Genomic DNA, 21,841 nt, shown 5'->3' with positions numbered 1-21,841 from the left:
TAAGGTTAAAATTTTTATTGGTTGAACTTATCACTTAAACACATAATCTAAAAATTCTGTGAAGTATATTGCTGATGTATGCACTAGATTTAAAATTTGCTGATGTTCTCTAAATGTTTAGTAAATCTCTTTAAGTCATTACTGTACTACTTGCTAACTTAACTGCAACCACTTCCAAGGTCTCTGCTAACTTTGTTAGGAACCAGGACTCTGAATCCAAGAACTAAATAGAAAAGTGGAAGCCCAGAGAGAAATTATTTTAGTTAATTGATTCAAGAATTATTTCATATTAGGTGATGCGATGGCTAATATTAGTAATAGTTTGGTAATTCACATTGGTGGCTTGATAATGGTGTGGGTTTTACTTATTGATTTCAACATACTATTTTACTCTTCTTGGGCCAGATTATTCAGGGGTGCAAAGTGCTAGTTAGGAGTTTATTTAGTAAAAGTAGTAAATCTCCCTTTATGGACTCCTTCCCCTTGAGATGCAAGCAAAGAGAAATAAATTCTGAATAATAGCTCTGATTTACTATAAAGTACTTTATTAAGGGAGAATCTTCATGCATCATAGGAAAGCAATTAGAAAATAAAGGTTCTTCATTTCTCTTAAATCACATGGCACTTAAAAATAGTAGGAAAGTATTATTGATTTAAACATAGTAGTATAATTTTAAACTGCTTACCATCAGAAGACATTAACTCATCAATGATATCTCCACTGAGAGATCCGGCTGGAATAAGAAATGTGACAAATTTTATTATGTCTGTTTATGAACTTTAGAAAAAGGCTATTATATTTAAACACACAGTCACAATACCAGGTTCACTGACAAAGAAAATTCACTAGAATTTTGTGAAAAGATCATTTTCATGAGTACCTACTTTGTGCCTGGCATTACTTTTAAACTTACAAACTCAAGATGCAGACCAAAAGACTAATTAGTCTTCCAAAATAAACTCAGTTTTATAAAGTCTGGTGTTATAATTCTCGGAGACACACAACCTTAAAACTTCAACATCACTTTCCATTATTCCTATTCACTTTATCTACAGGTCTCGCAATGAGATGTTAAGTATTTTGCCTAAATTGTATTGCTCAAAATCTGCTCATGATTTCTCTCTCTAATCCCAGTAGCATCACATTATTTTGACCTTACTGTTCCAGCACAGTTGCATAATCACAAATAATTTTCAATCTCCATAGCCTCTTGTCTCTTCTGCTTCCTCAAAGCATCTTCTTAGTTCATTATTCCTGTGCTCACCACTGTGTAGCTCTAATTGTACCATTTTCCTTTGTTACAGATCTTAACTAGTTCATTGGCTAAAGTCTTAACTCATTACTGATGTTCAAGGCTTTCTTTAATCTGTCCCAAAATTATTTTCCTCACTATTTCCAAATGTAAGTGCATATATAGGAACCAAATACTAAAAAAAAAAATTAATACTCTGGAAACGTTAAATTGGTACATACAATTTGGTGCATATAATTATGCCTAAGGCATATACAGATTGCCTGCTTAATTCATGCTAATTAGACTAAAAACTTCTAAGGACTACACCTTCAATTGTGCATTTCTATTATTTCTGGTTCAGAAATACAGAGGAAGGAAGGAGAGAATATGGACAACAAGAACAAAAAAGTAATTCCATGTCTAGTTACGTCTTCTCAACTTCACTTTTTTAACTGTTCTGAACTCCCATAGTAGCAGCAACAAGACATCCCATAGGTAAACAAAAATTTGCGTTAGTAGTTTCTAACATGACAGCTATAGTAGCACAACTAGTTCATTCATTAAAAAAATCATTGCTACTCCATATCACACTCCCCTTTATTTGGAATCAGTAAGAAGTTGTTATAGACCCAGCCCTGGAACCAAGGGAAAACACTGGGTTCCAAGGCATTTTTTTTTTTTTTAATAAATTTAAGAATTGTCACTTCTATCTCCCGATACCCAATGTTTAGTGTTTTAGTTATATATCATCTCATAGTTGAAACAATTTAGAAAGGCATCACATAGGAAAGAAGAGTTCCTATGTAATTGGTGTTGACACCATTTATCATCTCTAAAACTAAGCTTCCCTAAAAAAAAAAAGTACAAAAAAGAACATGGAGAAATGGGAGGTCACTATGTTCTCAATTTTTCTTAAGTAGTTAAAGCACATTTTTAATAATTTATACTAGACTTACTGAGATAATGACCTTACCAAGTAAACTTAAAAGGAACGAATTTGACTTAATTAATCCTAAAAATGGAATTCTAAAGGAAACAGCAAACCCTGATGCCCATAAATATCATGCTAAGTATCAACAGTTCTTTACACAATCATAAACACATTATATCTTATTAGATATTTCTGAATTGTGTATATATTGATATATATGTACACGCATATATAAAACAAGTCTTTGGCAATATAATTAAAGAGTGTTTTAAACTTTTTCTCATAAGCACATAAGAGATACTAAATTAATACATGTTGATTAAATTAAACTCATGCTGTTGCCTCCCATATTAGATGACAAGAATAATATCACAAATAATAAATCTCCAACTTACATAATAATCATATTTTCCCCTCTACTTTTAAAAAATTTTCCCTTTTACTTTCCCCTGAACCCACCTGAAGATATTTCTGTAGCTGGTATCTGCTGAAGATTCTGGCTTCTTTCGGAGACAAGTTGCTCAGGCAGATTCTGAGCTGCTATGTTCGGTTTTTGTGGAGTCACTGGAGTTGAGGACTGAGAGGAAGGCTGTGTGAGGTCATCAGGTGGGGGAACAGGAAAAACCACAGGCTTAGATGAACTGGACTCTTTATTTATAAGCAGCACGTGGATAGGTCCTGAATGACTCTTTAAATTGATCTGGTATTTCTTTTGTCCATTCTGACCCTTTGAAATTATTGGGTATAAACAAAGTAATAAATATTAATATTTTAGCTATCCTGAAACATTAAAAATTAAGCAAAGGCATTAAGTACTAATTGAAATCATACAACAACATAAACTCATAAAGCTGAAATGTAAAGATGAGTAGAATGGGATAGTGATGGCTCTAAACAACTGGCCACTAAAAAGTAATTAAGCTTTTCTCTAATACTGATCATCAGAAACTCTCAGCTATAGAATTCTGACAGCCATACACTTTTCACTGTGTGTAATCCTATCTGTCCATGCTTAGCAGTCCCTCAAGCATTCTCTACAAGCAGGAGTTCTATCCCCTGGAGTTACCCACCATGAACAAAGTCAATGAGTTTTTGTTTTTTTTTTTTTTTTAAACAGAGATATAAATATAAATCCCTCCATTTCAAAAGTAATTTATATCCTGAAACTATAAAATGCTGTAACATAAATGCCTAAATACAATCATTACTCATTCCTTAATGAACTCTAAATCAAATAAAGTCAAACATTTTTTTAAACTTGTAATCAACATTGAATGGTTTATTCAGTTACTTCTATAATTCTACCACTGACAACATCCAAATTCAGATATCAATATTTTCAAATATAAAACTTGAAAACAGTAACTCAAACGTTAACTATTAGCCCGTGTTCAACTCAAGAGAATGTATTTCTCTTGAGATAAGAGATCCACTTTTCCCATTTACTTAAAAGCTATACTACTTACCATTTCTGGAATAGGTACCTCCAGCTGTGTACCAGAAGGTGCTTGAATGGCCAAAAGTGTATCACCTGGTCAAAAAAGAAAAAAAATTAGAAATTAATGTTGATCAGGATATAAGGGCCAGACTTTGAGCTGTTAAGATTTTTATCTTCTGGATGCTGTATTTTACTATTCATAAATCCATATATTTTATCTGTATTATTTATTTGGTCACTTTAATTCATTTTTCTATTTGGTGAAGGACAAGTGTCAAGGAATTCTGGTTTTGTTATTGTTTAATATGAAGTCCAATTATTTCAGCACTATTTGTTGGAAAGACTGTCCTTTACTCATTGGATTACTTTGCTCAAAATCACGTATGTGTGGGTCGTTTTTGAAATTCTGAATTCTGTGCCATTTTTTCCTACATGTCCATTTTTATGCCCAAAACACACTGTCTTCAATTTTTAAATCAGGTAATGAGTCCTTCAGTTCTATTTTTTTCACTTACGTTGGTTATTCTAAGTGCTTTGTATTTCCATATAAATGTCGTAATTTGATAGCAAATTTCTCCAAAAAAAAAAAAAAAAAAAAAGGAAAGAAAGAAAGAAAGAAAATAAAGGAGGAGGAGAAAGAGAAAAACCACTTCAGATATTTGGACTGGGAGAAAAGAAAGAAAAAAAGAGAAAAAAAAAGACTATATAGGCCAGAACGGAGGCTCAAGATTAAGAAGTTTGGGTTTAAATCCCAGGCTAGATAACCTCGGATCCTATAAAAGAGGGGACATATAACTTATTGCATAGGTTTATTTTGAGTATTAAATGAGGTAATACATGTATTCATGGGTCACAGGAGAGTAAATTTTGTTAGCTCTATTACTTTCAACAAATTCAACTCAATATAAAGTCTGATTCTTCAAATCTTTTGGCCTCAAATAAATAATACTGTTTACTTGATTTTTTTTTTTGAGAGAGAGAGAATGAGAATTTTTTAATATTTATTTTTTAGTTTTCAGCGGACACAACATCTTTGGTTGTATGTGGTGCTGAGGATCAAACCCGGGCCTCATGCATGCCAGGCAAGCGTGCTACCGCTTGAGCCACATCCCCAGCCCTACTTGAAATATTTGAACTATTTAAATAACTGAAAAATTAGAGATTAGGTAAGACAGTAAAATGTTGACTTTAAATTATTTTTGAAGCCAAATTTTACAGACTGATTTCTGTGGAACTGAAGATTAACAAAAAATTCTCCAAACTTTCTTAGAAAATGTGTAAGAACTATCCTGACAAAACAGAAGAATAAACCCACACACATTTCCAACAGAGTCTTTATGGAGAGTCAGATTCTGCTTGATAAGGAAACTTGCCATTTGTGGTTGTATGTAAGTGTATATAATACATATGGCTGTACTTTTAATAAACATGGATACAGAATTAAATATCAATATGTATGCAGATTTCATTTTACTTATGTTTTGGGAATACAAGTCCCTACCTCATTTTAGTTATTAAAACATGATATTATCATTTCAAGGGGTAAACATGGGGGCAGAGGATGGAATGGGAATAGGAAGAATTTTCCAGGTTATAAAAAAAAAAAAGATTCATCTAATTCTTTCCACATGCTTTCTTTGGGTTCCATTTGTGACCAGCTCATCTGCTATGTACAGTTTCATACAGTACTGAAAAGAACTGTGTTCTTGTTCAAGTTTTGGTCACTGACTTTGAAATTACTTGGTCAATGACTTTGGAATTATTGTTCAATCCTGCTTTGATTTAGGTTCCTCTCCACCCCCTGGCCCTCTTCCCCTCCTGCACTTGGGTTTATGCCTAACAATGGAGCCAAAGAATTGAAAGCTGTGAAAAGCAGTTATTTCCATGAAAACGGAAACAAAAGCAGCCTATCAACACACAACACTATAGAATAAGAAAAAATATCTAACAAATTCCTCCTGAAACTGACGACTAAGGCTGAGTGCATGAGAAACTCTGAACTGTTCTACAATCAACAGAGGAAGAACATAGGGAAAAGTAATTACTTACCATTAAAGCAATTACAGATGTCTTCATGAGTCACATAGGAAAATGTACTGTCGTAAGAGTTAAGGAACAGCAATTTATATCAAGGTCCACACAATAAATTAAAGTAATAAATCTGAAGATGAAAAGAATTCAATCACCAAATGTATAAAGGGATTACTAACTATACATGGTCAGATAATAAGGAATGGGAGTCTGGAAAAGCAGATGGTCCACAAGAGGAGTTCTTTTCCTTTGCTTTGAGAAGCCTCCATTATGACTTCCGGGACATCTGAGGGTTCTTGGGATAGAGATGGAAAACAGTGTCCACACCAGGGACCTGGGGCAGGAGGCGGGAAAGCAATGGATGGGAAAAGGACAGGAGTGGAGAACAACCATACAAGCTTCCACATCAAGACTTTTCTTGGGCCACTGTTTCCTGCTCCTTTCCCAATCAGGTATAGACAGGGAGAAGCCTGAGAAAACAAATTTATTATACTCCCAGGTCCAAAAGACAGAAGGCATGTAGGCCATGTTGGGAAGATGTTAAGGTAGTCAGGAGGCAGAGAATAGGGGAGAAGAGAAAGCATCAGGTTAGAACCTTTGTTAGGGTTTCCACGAGGACAGCAGGGCAAGAAGAATGAAAATTTCAGGAGTGGCTAGTTTGAAAAATTTGGCAGGCTCTATGCTACCCTTGTTTTCCAGCCCTGGAAGAATGAAAGCAGAATATTGCCTCCTTGAGACTATGGGTCCGACAGAGGAGTAGAGCTCAGGACCGGTTAGTCTGTGTATCAAAATGCCTGCTCCTGACTGAGTCATTCTTTCTAAGAATTGGAGCCGTCAGAGAGGCAGCTTCTCCCCAGCCTGAAAGATTTTTATAAGATGTCAAATATCATACTACACAAAAAAATCATACATACATACATTTAAGACACAGGCATGGGGCTGGGGATGTGGCTCAAGCGTTAGCGCGCTCGCCTGGCATGCGTGCGGCCCGGGTTCGATCCTCAGCACCACATACCAACAAAGACGTTGTGTCCACCGAGAACTAAAAAATAAATATTAAAAATTCTCTCTCTCTAAAAAAAAAAAAAAAAATAAAGACACAGGCATGGTTTGGAAAATTGTGGATGGCCAGAGTTATAAGATTGTAAAACAGGGAACCAAAGTCAAAGATCACCTACTTCAATGGTTTTTGAATCCTGGGGGCTCTATAGGACATGGCTAAAACCCCCAATGTTCTCACACACTTAAGGAGTTCTGATCCATAGAAAGAAAACAACAAATAAGACCATGACCTGTCCACCAAATACAACATGAAAAATAATTATGTTGTACACATTAGTAAAAACTGCACAAGGTGGTATATATAAACTATAGTTAAAGATTTCATGAGAAGTGAATGTGGTGGTGCACACCTATAATCTCAAAGATTTGGGAGGCTGAGACAGGAGGATCACAAAGTTCAAAGCCACCTCAGCAACTTAGCAAGGCCCTGTATTGAAATAAAAACCAAAAAGAGCTGGTAATGTGGCTAAGTGTCCCTGTACTCCCCCCCACACCAAAAAAAAGGTTTCATAAAAGTACTAGTAAATTCACAAACCACCAGAATCACAAGTATCTATGAGTAGGTAGTGGTTTGTAAGAAATACATGGAGTACATCACATTTTTCTCCAAACACAATATGGTTACAAAAAGATACCTGTCCTCCAGTATAAAGTATCTTTGACAAAATATCAGGCAGAAAGCACCATGAATCAATTGTGGACCCATATATCTCCAAATCAAAATTATTTTCAAAACTTTTGAGAGTTGCTGAATTTTGACCACTTCAGGATATTGAACATAATAATTTAAAAATATGTATGCACTTAGCACTATTCACAGACACTTCCCCCCATTCTAAGCACACTCTGGCAAATACAGTGCATCCTATCAATAGGTGAATTGAAAATAGATTAAATTTTTCCCTTCAATGCAACACAGGAATAATGTTAATATACTATGTAAATTAAAAAGCTAATATTTATAAATTATTAGAAGGATATTACAGAATGTTGTATTCATTTACAAAAGTCTAAAACACCAGAATAAAATAACTGACCTTCAGACTAGAACACTGTGAACACTGTAGTATATACATACATATTCTACAGCTGTATGTATGACTTATTTGAAAGGATATCTATTATTAATGGAGTCGTCCATCACATTTTTGATGCTTTGTTGTAGCCACAACTTCTGCTGATCAAGTTCTCTTTCCTTTAGTTCTAAATCTTCAATCTCAGCTTTAAGAAATCTTAATCTGTCTATAACTTCTTTAGTATTACAGCCAGCACCTACACCTCTTGAAAACATAGAGAATTAATATTCCACATCAGTCCTAGGTTAACATACTTAAATTTTGTAATAATAAAACTAGTTTATTAATTAATTTATTCAAAATGAAAATGTTTAACACTCTTCTGAAAATCAAGCATTAAAATCTTTACAAAACGTCAATACAATAGCTCCGAACCTACTTTCTTGAAAAATTGACCGACAAGAATCACCAAATTACAAAAATTCTCAATATGCTGTAGAATATTCGACATCTTCTGGAACATCCTCTGGTGACTGAGGTACCAAATGGATGTTAAAGCTAAATGGTCACACCTAGCAGTCTCATGATGTTGGTAAAACAAATTACAACCTTTTGGTATTTTGGTGGAATTTTGGCTAATAAAACAAAACCCTAAGGTCAAAGAGGGCACTCTGAAGAACAAAATGTATTTGTCATAAACTACAACCATGCAACAGTTAATTACATCATGAATCTTAATTATTATTTAGAAGACATTCTTTTTTAAAAAAATTTTTTTAACTGTTGAGGGACCTTTATTTATTTATATGTGGTGCTGAGAATTAAATCCAGTGCCTCACACATGCTAGGCAAGCGCTCTACCCCTGAGCCAGAACCCCAACACCTAGAAGACATATTCTCATGTTTAAGATGTAGTTCCTGTTTTCAAAGAGTTTCTCTTCATTGGGTACAGACCTGGGCTGTAATCAGGGGGATTAAGAATACAAAGAAGTATGCAATGTGTGCCAAATGAATAAGCAGCTTGAGGGAGAAGATAAGATTTGACCTTTGGGTATAAATTAAGTAACAAAGAGAGGAAAGGAACATTCTAACAGTAGAGACATACATAGAGGCCAGAGGAGTGTCCAGGAGAAAAGATGAGAGGCCTGGTGTGACCAGAAAGCTGAAATAAAGAGTATTTGGAGGAAGAAATGTCAGAAAGATCAAATTTTACAGAGCAAAATAAAGGTTTTTAGAATAGGGTGCTGGTTTGTTACTTACTTCCATTGGATACTATTTTTTGACTTTTTTTCAATCAGATCAATTCCTTCTAAGACATTGGTGATATCATAAATTCTTCTTTTTTGCCTTACAGCTAAAGTATCTGCAGCCTGTTTGGAAAAAACAAGCAAACAAATAGAACAATGAAATAAAGGACATCATATTTTAAAGCCAAAATAGGTCGATTATTAGGTTTACAGCGTGAGAGTACATCCCAAATATGACCCAGTCAAGTGCTTGGGTACAATAGCTGGATATGTTCAAAGCATTTCCGGAACATTAACAATACCACAAAAACTTTTTCTACTTAAGAGCTAGAAGATGTTAGATAGGGGGGGAAAAAGGTAATGATAAGGTCATGCCATAAAGCCCATAAAAATAAAAAAGCACAATGAGAATACTTTCATGTCTCCTTATGGACTAATCTGAGCAAGAGCTAACTGTCTATGCTGTCACTTCCTATTCTACTTCTCTGTTCCTGTTCTACTTCTTCTCATCTAAAAACAAGTTTTACTCGAAAAATTGAATCTCTACAATATCTTTTTTGGTAATTAAGTCACTTGAGGGAAAATTCTTAATTAAGACAGAATTTTTTGATAACTGTCTGCATTTTTAAAACTCAGAATGAAAACACAGAAATGAATCATGCATAAGAAATAAAAAATTATTGCACAGTTGTGGCACTAACTATTGCACAAAAGCTTGGTGGTTTTATTCACATTACATGAGATCAACAAAAATATTACATGAATGAATTCAAGAATAATGTATAGTTCTTCTAATTAGTTTCCCCAGTCACATTTCTGACATTTATTTCCCAGTAGAACAAAGAGAACTTCAAAAAAGAGGTTAGGGGCTGGGGATATAGCTCAGTTGGTAGAGTTCTTGCCTCTGCATGCACAAGGCCCTGGGTTCAATCCTCCCACCCCCAAAAAAGTTTCCCTACATCTCGTTTCCAAAGTTTGTTAGAAAACAGCCTATTTTGAAAGTACAGCCACATATTAAGATTCATGGCAATAGGGGCTGGGGTTGTGGCTCAGTGGTAGAGTGCTCGCCTACAGCACATAAGGCACTTGGTTTGATCCTCAGCACCTAATAAAAATGAAAGTATTGTGTCCACCTACAACTAAAAAATAAATATTTTTAAAAGATTCAAGTCAATAATGTAAAGGTTTATTTATGTCCCTACTGACAATTTCCAGAACGGTATCTAAATTAATGAACAGGATTTAACTGCACATAATTGGTTACCAGCTTTCCCAGGGCATTATTACTTTCTTGGTTCTGTAGCTCCTACAAAAACCCAGCAGAGCACAGTGTGAATCCAGACCTGCCTTGCACGGACAGTGCCACTGATGGCTACTCCTCTCTTCCCAGGCATTTAGAGTCTTTAGTAAAGTGGAGGCACTCTAAATCCACTTACCTACCACCCACCCATTCAGTCCTTCAAGAAAGGGATCAGAGCCTCTATCAGTGGACCAGGAGAATAGGTAGGATATGGGAGAGAAGGAAGAACTAGGAATTGAGGCTCTTTGGAATCCACAACTCTTGACTTGGCACTGTCTCTTCTTAAGAACCAGAGAACTAAGAGCAGGACTAGAACTAGGCATAGTCTCATTGGTATCTTTGCTGTACTTAGCAATTCCCTTCCTGATTTATTTACCTTCAAAGAATGTATGTTCTGTTTTTTGAGTTTCAGACTGTTTTCCTGAAGAGCAGCGGTCTACTGCAAAGTTAACCATAAAATCTAAAGTCGAGCTGTGTGCAATGGCACACACCTGTATCACAGCAACTCGGAAGGCTGAGGCAGGAGGGTCCCATTTTCAAAGCCAGCCTCAGCAACTCAGTGATGTCCTGAGCAACTTAGCAAGACCCTCTCTCAAAAAATAAAACAGGCTGAGGATGTGGCTCAGTTGGCTAAGCACTCCTGGGTTCAATTGCAGGGAACCCCCTCAAAACAAGCTGAAGTTGAGAATTCACCTCTCTCTGTGGGAAGCCATTCTGACACGTGATTGGGTGGCTCCCGTTAAGGGTCTGAGGCGCTCTGGCTGTGTCAGAGCTTTCCTGGCCCTTTCCTGATGAGAGCCCATCCGTGTGGGGGTGTGCCTGACCACTGACCCCGGGGACCCAATCACTGACCCCGGGGACCCAATCACTGACCCTGACCTTGGAGTGCAGCCCCCCTCAACCTTCATTGGATGGAATTCTCCCCTGAATCTCTTGTTCCCCAATAAAAGGCTACTCCCAGGCATGTTCAAACTCTCTCTCTCCTGCTAGCCCTGAGTAATCCTTGCTGCCCTGCTGGGCGGTTAGAGGAGGGAACCAGAGAGGGGAGCTGTCTCAGACCTAGCAATATAAATAAGGTAACTGAGTCTGTGTGTTTTATTTCGATCTCATCTAGCTAACTTTATGCCTAGAACCTCATTAATGAAACCATTGCGCAGGCCGCGTAGTAGATCTCTCCTCTGAGAAGGCACACTTGAGAAGTGACCCAGAACACTCCTAGCCAGGGCTGTGTTCTGGGTGTCTGTGTACTCGTTCACACACCAAAGTGTTCACTACCATGGCAAAAGCTCACCTGGTGTGCTGTTAGAGCAAGTTTGAACCAGACCCCAAGTCATCAGGCAGGGTGCCATCAGAATGAATTTGCAGCTCAAAATTGTTAAAAAGTATATTTATTACTTCTTAATAGTCACAATATTTAACCCTTGCTTTCTAAACTAACCAGTATTTCTCAAATACTTTTCTATTTAAATACCTGGATGTCTGACACATATAACCACACCTCTCAAGAGGACCTCCAGGAAGTTTTTCTTTCAGCAGTCATTTTATTCATACTGATGCACTCCTATAATTCCAGGGACTCAGGAGACTGAGGGAGGAGGAATCACAAGTTCAAAGCCAGCTGCAGCAATTAGTGAGGCCCTAAGCAACTTAGCAAGAGCTTGTCACAAAATAAAAAATAAATACAGGGCTGGAGATGTGGGCTCAGTGACTAAACACCCCTGGAGTCAATCCCCAGTACCAAAAAAAGAAAAAAAAAATATTATGTTCTGGAGCTGAACCCACCAAGATCCAGTTCTAGCACTGCTACTTCCAATCTTCAGCTGATCTCCTTAGCTCACTGAGCCTTATCTCTTTATTTGGAAAATAGGACAATAATATTAAGCAGGACAGCAGACAGTATAGAAGGAATATGGCACAGCACTACTGGCTCTTGGGAAATTGGTGCTCATGATTTAGCAGTGAGACTCACCAACATCACTATGCATTTCTCTCTGGCCCAGGAGAACTGCCTGAGCATTGACACGGGGTGGGCAGAGACCAAAGTGAGTCACTATCCTTATCCTATGCCTGCTACTGAACTGGAGAACATGTGCCCATGTTCTTAAACTCATTAAACTCCATTTCAAAAGGTTACATTTACTGCAATAAGATTTGACTGATACAGTCATAAAGGAAGCATCTGATTATATCATACCAACTCAGTTTGCAGAAAAAGTAAACAAAATAATCCTCTAAAGAAATAGATCACTCCTCCAAAAATGAAATGCCTATCCTAAAAATATGATGTCTCACCAATGGTTAACAATATCCACAGGCAAAACAAAATTGAAGCCTGTGATGCTGTTAAGAGGTGGGCAAACCAAATAAACCAGGACAGCTGCAACCATACAGAAGTGCTAAAAACAGCTTGGAGAATCATGATACAACCTGCCACTTGAAAAAATGGGTCCAACAAGGCCCAGTGCAAAGTGGACAAGGAGTGAGACTATCTGGTAGCTTTGAGTTAGGATCAGTTGCAACTCACTTGCTCAGGAATGTTCTTCTCATGGAGCATAAAGTTGCCTTTAAAAAAGCTAACATGAGGGGCTGGGGTTGTAGCTCAGCAGTAGAGTTATCGCCTAGCACATGCGAGGCTTTGGGTTCAATCCTCAGCGCTACATAAAAATAAATAAAATAAAGGTATTGTGTCCAACTACACCTAAAAAATAAATATTAAAAAAAAGCTAACATGAGAATAATAACTGTAGAAAACACCCCATCCTCAGGTCCTCCATCTGCAAAGCAGGTAGTTTCCCTTCCAGGGCATACAACAGTCAATATATACACACTTGATATTTTAACTACTGTGCTTCAGAAATTAATATTATAATGAGAAGGAAAAGAATGAATAATCAAAAATGTATAAGAGCAATAGTGTATAAAAACCAATCTATTCTACCTAAAAATAAGGCAGAAGGACCCTAAGTGAGGCACAGAATGCACCGAGCAGACTTCCTTTCAATTGTGCCATAAGGTATCTTAGGTTGATCTAGTCCAAGGTAAGATTTGAACTACTTATCACCTAATTTTAAATGCTATTAAAGATACTGTGTAGAACATCTGATTTCAATCCACCAGGAAGAACATGTGCAAGGCAAGCACTCTGCTACTGAGCCACAAGAACCATTTTTAATCCAGTAACAGGATAACTGTGTAACAGGATTTTACAGATTTTATCTAACTTAATCCTTACAACAGCTTTATCAAGTAGGTGTTTTACTCATTCAATAGGAAAATCAGTAGGCTTTGAATAATTAGAGTTGAGTTTGTTAGTAATCACATATTCACAAAACAAATTTGTGGCTAAACATTTTCAAATGTGTTGAAGTAATTTTAAAATACTTTAAACAAGTCTGGTAAACATCCAAAGGTTTCCAAGTCGTACAACTGCACTGATTATACAAGTTAAGCAGGTCTGGTCTACAGGAGGTTTCATACACAGAGGGTATAAAATGGTCTGAAAAAGCAAAAAGATCTTAATTGCCACTTCATTTATTTATTCAAAAATAAATAATAGTAAGAAAAAAGTGCATACATAAGGCTTTGAGAAACTGTAGCCTACATCTTACAGAATAAGATTAAGACAGTGAAAAAGTTCTATAAAGTAGAAATTTAAAGTATTTTAAAAAGTGGATTAAAAAAGTAAATTCTTAGGGTGAGGGCAAAAAGGAAAGAGTTCCTGGAGGAGGCCACTGTGTTTGCAATGGGTCTGCAGGGCCATTAAATCAACAAGGAAATTAAATACCAAAGAATGAATAACTGTAAGGACACAAAGGCTCCCTCTAGAAGTAGCACTAAGTACATAATAAGTGTTTCAATTCCTTATCAATGCCCCACCCCAAAGGAATCTCTTCTAAAGAACACCTTTCAGTGGTTTTGCTACCACAAATTGCTACTGTACTATTTTTGAAATACATAGCTTTAAATTTTTTTCATTTCTAATAAACATTGCATAAACCTTTAAAAGTTTATCTTTATTTTTACTACCTTACTCAAGTCACCAAACAGTGTTAAAAGAAAAAAAAATCTTGGTAAAGTGTTTGTTTAACTAGGAAAATCATGCTGAACCTTGAAATCTATAAATTACAAAGTCTAGAGACTATCTACATCCTCCATTGCATACTTTGAAAATTCTCTTCCCATAAGTGTTAACTTTCTAAAAAACAGACAAGATTACATGTGCATCTGCTATCCTCCCACTGGTCAGCAGTATAGCAGAAAAGGTCATGCACAGAGGCTCTGAGTCAAGCCTGCATGGCCTCGGGCATGCCTCTCAGTGCCTCAATTTCTCCTAAGAGTACTGTTAAGATACTGTTGTTGCTGTGAGGATTAAATGAGTATAATATTTGAAATACTTAGAAAGAAAAAAATGCTTTGCACAGAGTAAGCCTTACATTTATGTTATCACTATTTTCATCCAATTTCTCAAGTAAAGAATGAGAAAATACTGTTGTGTGAAAGATAAATCTATCTGGGTAAATCTATCCCACTAACTAACAAATTCAGATCGCAGTCAAGCACAAAGACATGGGAAAAAAAAAAAAAACTTCTGAAAAGCAAAAATAGATAAAAATGGTGTAATTTTCTACTCAGAGTTCACTCTTTTGGAACCTATTTATAACTTTTATATCATTCTTAACCACTGTGGCAACATTCACAGGAGGAAGTACCACCATGAAACTAAGGAGGCACCTCGGCAGCAATCAAGGTTCAAGAGAAAAACCATAAAAGGGACAAAATAACTCAAAAAGCATACAAAGTTGAGGCTACTGGACATGGCAATGGCCTAACATATTTTAAAAAATGTTCAGGTTAACATTCACAAAGAATTCAAAAAACAATATTCATCATGAAAATCTATTAAAAATTGTGTACAGTATTCTTAGTTTATGAATACAAAGACATGTATGTAATTCACGTTGGGAAATTTTCAAATAGGAACAATTGAATGCTTTTTAATGAGAAATGTTAACAGAGATAAAACTTCAGCTAATCAGACAACTCAGCTATTGACAAAATCTTATTATCTAAAGAATAAACATGGTTTTAGGATGTGTCAAATACAAGAATATACTAGTTAGATGTGGCATTTAAATAATCTAAAAATATCAAAGGACTCACAGAGAATGTGAACTGACTCAAATTAAACCCAACTTTCATTGTAGTTTCCTGCATAGGCAACAAAAGCCTATTTTGAATACAGCCCCCAGCACACAAACACACACACACTCTCAAGCAAATGCAGTCAAAAATCTCCTTCCTAGGCTGGGGCTGTAGCTCAGTGGCAGAGTGCTTCCCTAGCATGCCATGAGGCACTGGGTTTGATCCTCAGCACCACATAAAAATAAACAAAATAAAGGGATTCTGTCCATCTAACAGCTACAAAAAAAAAATTTTTTTTTTAAATCTCCTTCCTTGGGAAGTGTATATCAAATGCATAGAAGAAATAAAAGGGAAAAGAAAGAGATTTGGCTGCCTCAACATTAAAATATATTACAGAAGAAAATGTAAAGACCATGAATTAAAATATGGACAAGATAGAATTCATGAAAAATGAAGAAATTATTAGTAGTCTTCAAAAGGTTTTCAAACTTTTAATGAGTTAATAAAAGAATAGTAATCAAAGGAATGCAAATTAAAACAGTGAAAATAAGTCTACACAGACTTTTACATGAATATTCAGAGCAGTATTCACAAGAACCAAGAATCAGAGATAGCAGGTACATATCCATTGCACAGGAAAAGTGCAGTACTTTCATAAAACAAAATGCCATTTGGGGGTAGAAAGGAACTGCTGGCAGACACAGTTAACACAGATGAAATTCAAAAGATGCTAAGCATGACTCCACTGACAGGACACTCTAGAAAGAGCAATCCATTTCATGAGAAAGAAAGCATGATTGCCTGGGGCTAAGGATGAGGGTGGAGATTGACCAGGGAGAGGCAACAGGATGGACATGTGCCACACCCGTCTGTGGTAGGGTTTATATAGGTAAGCATTTGTCTAAACTCACTGAACCCTACACAGCAGCATACCTCTATAAAGTTGACTCAAAAAAAAACTTGGTATTATGTATCACACTTAAAATCTGAAAATATGAAAAATCAGGAAACCCAATATTGATTTGATCTATGTACCATTAATCTTAACACTTTAATATAGTATTTACCAGGTGCCAGGCACTACTTAAGTGTCTTAGAGTAAAAATGCATTTTAGCAACTTCTACAATAATAACTATGAGGTAGCTATTAATATTGCCCCCATTTTTGTAAATGAGAAACCAGTGCACAAGGGCACTGACCATGGAAAGGTCAGGACATGAAGTCAAAGTACATGCTCTTAATTCCCATGCCATGATATTTATGGGCTGAGATGGCTGCACATGATCATATGCTGAGCCTGGAGTATCAACTAATAAATATTTTTGTTATACAACAATGAACATGAACGGTCTTATGTTTATTAGCCTCTGATCCAGTAATTCTTTAGTACAGATTTCAGAAGTGAAATAATCTCAAATGTTTACAGAAAATGTTTTACGGAATATTACTTTAAACTCAACACACTACAAAGTTCTGCTGTATCCCCTGCAGCACTTGACTGCTTAAATATTCCCTCCTTCCTAAAATGCACGGTTTCCTGGTCTTGGTGTCACTGTGACCCTTGGGTTTTTCTCTTCTGTTTTATTCTCCTTTCCTCTGCTCTCAGCTCCTGTTTCCCAGAGTTCTCTTCTTCTTCTTTACACTAGAAGTTATCTGCTTCACAATAAACCTCATAAACAACCATATCCAAATCAAGTAGGTGGCTCTCATCTTCATCATGAATTTTAAGTCCATAATTCCTACAAGATGCCAGACATTTCTAGGCTGTCCCACTGGCATCTCACACATATCCAAAATTGAATTTCTCTTTCCTCTTCCATCTTTTCTTTTTCATAACTTGTATATGAAAACCACTGCCATTCACATGGTTGACCAAGCCAGGGATGGAGCAGTCATCTATGATTTTTCCTATTTGATAGACTTAGCAGCCAAGTTCTGCACTGCAGTAGGGTAAAAAAATCATTGAAATCTCTTTGCTTCTTATTTCCACTGCCTCTGCCCTAGTTCAGGTTTATAACCTTGCCTGCAATACAATATTCATCCAACTATCATCTGATTTACATCTCAAATGTGCCCACTTCTTTCTCTGGCCTCTGAGATCTACTTCCTTGCAGACTGAGAATGCCCTTTCACATCACTCAATTCATTCTGTTAACAGCAATCCATTCTGTTATGGTTTAGATGTGGTTTGAGTGTGTTCCCCAAAGGCTGGAGTGCTGGAAGCTTGGTCCCCAATGTGTCAGTGTTGGGAGGTGAAATCAAGCAGGAGGATAATTAGGCCACAGGGGTACTACTCTCATGGAACACAGTTATAAAGTGAGGCCATTCCATACACTTAGCCTCTTCTGCATGCAGCCTTTTCCATATACACTTCCCTGTCATGTGGGGCAACCTTCAGGAAACCAGCACCACACTGTTCAGGCCTTTTAGCCCCAGAATCATGAACCAAATAAGCCCCTTTGCTTCATAAAGAACCCAGTCTCAAACTTTTGTTACAGGAACATAAAACATACTAAGATATATTCCCTCAACTATTTGTTGAGAGCTCACAATAGACTAGCTGAGTCAGCAATAGTAACACACAAGACACAGTTCCTGTTCTCACAGAGCACTTGATCTAGAAGGAAACACAAGCAAGCAAGTAAATAAATAAAAAAATAATATATATATATATATATATATATATATATATATATATATTTTTGTGATAAGGGATAGTAGGGAAAATAGTTTGCTGAGAAAGAGAATAAATGGGAACCTACTTTAGCCACTTTAGCACAAGGCAAGAATCAGAAATTGTACCTGTATTCATTTTCTATTGTTACCGTCACAAATTACCACAAATTTTAATGCCTTAAAACACCACAAATTTATCATCTTAGAGTTTTATAGATCAGAAGATTGAAATGGTCCTCACTGAGTTGCAATCAATGTACTGGTGAGGTTCAGTTCCCCTCTAGATGTGCTAGGGAGGAAGTTATCTCTATGTTTCCCAGTTTCAGACATGCCACATTCCTTTGCTGTGGCCCCTTTCCTCCAACAGTGGTCAGATTGAGTCCCTCTTCAACTCACTGGCTCTGATTCTTCTTTCCTTTTCCACTTCTAAGAACTCCCGTGATTACATAAGCCCCAATTGAATAACCCAAGAAAATGTAAACATCTTAAAGTCAGCTGGTTAGCAACTTTAACCATAACTTCCATTTGCCATGTAACTGGACATAATCACATGTCCTGGAAATTAGAACATGGAGGTCCTTGAAGAGCCATTATTTCACCTACCAAAGCATCCAAGATGTAACATTTAAATTCACCCAGAGGAAAGGCAGCAGAATACAACAGATACTAGTATAGCAATATGTCAATCAGTGGATGTGTAACCGATGTGATTCTGCAATCTGTATACGGGGTAAAAATGGGAGTTCATAACCCACTTGAATCAAAGTGTGAAATATGATATGTCAAGAACTATGTAATGTTTTGAACAACCAACAATAAAAATTTAAAAAAAAAATTCACCCAGAGGGTTTAAAGTGGCCAGTTATTTGTGTGTGAGTAGAAATGCCTTTCCAAGCAGAAGAGCTTATGCTGTAGCCCTAAGGTGGAGGAGAAGGTAGGGGAGGGTGCTTAAAAGAGAGGCCTAGAAGAGTAGGACAATTGGAAGAGGTATGAGAGGAAGGGCCACAACAGGGAGGGCTCTGAAGGCATTTGGATATTATTCTAACTTGATCTCAAGTTTTTGAGTTTTATGTATGTCAATGTCATCCGATTTTTTGAGTCTCTTTGTTCTCAGGTGAGCCTCCAGCTGCTCCCAGAAGCCTTCTAGGGCCCTTGCATCATCAAACTTCTTTGCTCAGAGAAGTGCTTCCAAAGTCCTCCTTTTACAGTTTTTAAAAGTGTGCAACTCTGAATTTCCAACTTGAACTGGGGCACATATAAGTTAACTCACATCTGTTGAATATGCTGATTAACTTTCCATCATTACAACAAATAACTCAGATAAATCAACTTATAAAGAGAAATGATTTACTTTGGTTCATAGTTTGGGAAGTCTCAATCCTTGACTGGCTATCCCTATCACTTTTGGGCCTGTGTTGAGACAGAACATCATGGTGGCAGTGTGTGGTGGAACAAAACTGCAAGGAAGGAGGAGAGGAAGGAAGATGGGGCAAAGAGAAGCAGAAAGAGAATGAGGAGGAGGAGACAGCAAGGAGCAAGGGTCCCAATATACCCTTCAAGGACTTGCCTTCAACATATGGAAGATGTCCCACTAGGAAGATGTACCTATTAAAGTTTCCTCCACCTCCACCTCCACTAGTGCCAAGTTGAAAACTAAGCAAGCCCTTAACACTGGCTTTTGAGGGACATTTAAGATCCAAATTATTACACTGGATTAAAGAGGGAAAAAAAACCTAGCAACAATTTACATACATACCTAGAATTGATTCTATAATTAATATAATTAATGGCTTGAATTGTAAAAGTATTAAAATTATGTTTATAATTTGGCAAGATAAAACTGATCTCCATTATAAAAAGGTATAAGAAATTGAAGAAATACTAAAAATAGTTGAACATGGTTCTCTGGGTAGTGGCATCCTAGGTCATTTTTATTCAAGAATTTATTAACCTTTTACCACTTTTCTAATATTTTATGTTACTTGAGTAAAACTGTATTTTAAGTATAGAAAGAAAAATCATAAAAAAGATCTCCCGTTCATAAGCACATTAAAATATAAACAGAATCATGGGCTAATTGGGAAAAGTCAGTCTTCACTGGCAAGATCTAAAAAAAATGATACAAAAATAAAAAATATTTTAAACAACTTATCATTTCAAAGAAATGGCAAAATATAATGTAGACACCCAGACAAATATATGTGTAAGTCCATTGATAGGTACCTCTATTCAAATTTCATGGCTTTGTTCACTGATGGGAAGTAGCAACATCAAAACCAAAAATCTCAAAACTAGTGTTGTAAACAGTCAATTTATCTTGTACAGAACTGGAAAAATGAGATAGCTCTGCTCCTCTCTAATAAAGTTTTTTTTTTTTTTAATCAGTCTAAAACTTTGTACTAGATAGACTGTTTGCTTAGCATAGTGGTTCAGGACATCAATTCTGACATCAGATTATAGTGCTGCTCAGTTTCATTTACTGTGGACATCAGGTTAATCACTACCTCTTTTATCCCCAATTTCCTAATCAGCACAATGGAGGTATCCTTCAGTTTTATCTCTGGGAGTAAATAAACTCACAGGAAGAAAGTACTTGGCACAGTACCAGTTACTTAGCATTGGGTATGAGTAGTCATTTTTGTTAATCTTGCAGAGCTTTAGTTTTCTGAGAACTTTTTTTCTATTGAGCCAACTCTCTTGTATTTAATAGCTGTCTAATAATTAGACCCTGGAATAGATGTACCCAGATCATCAGCTTTATGTATTGTAATACATTTAATATTTTTTAGTTGTAGTTGGACATAATACCTTTATTTTTAAATTTTTATGTGGTGCTGAGGATTGAACCCAATGCTTCACATGTGCTAGGCGAGCACTCTACTGCTAGGCCACAACCCCGGCCCCTACACTTTACATTTTCAAGCAATTTTAGATTCACAGTAAAGTTGATCAAAAAGTATAGAAAGTTCCCAAATACCCCTTTCTGATGCACAAGCACAACCTCCCCATGATCAACATTCCCCACCAGAGTGGGACATTTGTCAAAACTGATAAACCTATATTGACCCATCACCATCACCCAGAGTCCATGGATATTGTACATTCTGTAGGTTTTGACAAATGTATAAGGACATCCACCTGCCATTATACTTTCATACAAAATAGTTTCACTGCCCTAAAAATATTGTTCTCACTCTGTTCATCTACCCTCCTCTCTAACCATTGGTAATCACTAATGATTTACTGTCTCTACAGTTTTGCCTTTTATAGAATGTTCCATAGCTGGATCACACAGTATGTAGCCTTTCTGGACCGAATGCTTTCACTTAGTAATATGCATTTATGTTTCCTCCATATCTTTTCATAACTTGATAGCTCATGTACTTTTCAGCACTGAACATTTAATTGTCTAGATACATCACAGTTTATCCATGCACCTACTACTGGAAAACATTTTGGTTGCTTCCACATTTTAGCCATTATGAATAAAGCTGGTATAAATATCATGAGCAGCTTTCCATGAACTTTCCAACTCCTTTGGGTAAATACAAGGAGCACAATTACTGGATCATATAGTTAACGTATGTTTAGTTTTTTAAAAGACTACTAATTTTTGCTGGGTATGGTGGCACACACGTGTAATCTCATCTACTCAGGAGGCTGACGTAAGAGGATCTCAAATTCAAGGCCAGCTTGGGCAATGTAGCAAGACCCTCTTTCAAAATAAAAAGGGGCTCCAAATGTAGAACACTTGCCTATCAT

General features: G+C 36.4%; 1 protein-coding gene across 1 annotated transcript in view; it reads right to left on the bottom strand.

The window, feature by feature from the left end:
* E2F5 (E2F transcription factor 5) overlaps nt 1–21,841 on the bottom strand; it is a 30,026-nt gene that overhangs the window by 958 nt on the left and 7,227 nt on the right. Inside the window, exons 2-7 of the mRNA XM_081266842.1 lie at nt 8,974–9,083; nt 7,816–7,977; nt 5,654–5,697; nt 3,633–3,697; nt 2,626–2,893; nt 687–734 (exon numbers count right to left, since the gene is read on the bottom strand). Coding sequence (XP_081122968.1) covers nt 687–734; nt 2,626–2,893; nt 3,633–3,697; nt 5,654–5,697; nt 7,816–7,977; nt 8,974–9,083 — 697 coding nt within the window. The remainder of the gene's footprint in view (nt 1–686; nt 735–2,625; nt 2,894–3,632; nt 3,698–5,653; nt 5,698–7,815; nt 7,978–8,973; nt 9,084–21,841) is intronic.

Source organism: Spermophilus citellus (assembly GCF_964194105.1).
Source record: "Spermophilus citellus genome assembly, chromosome: 14".
Lineage (NCBI taxonomy): Eukaryota > Metazoa > Chordata > Mammalia > Rodentia > Sciuridae > Spermophilus > Spermophilus citellus.
This window is presented reverse-complemented; position numbering and strand designations above follow the sequence as displayed.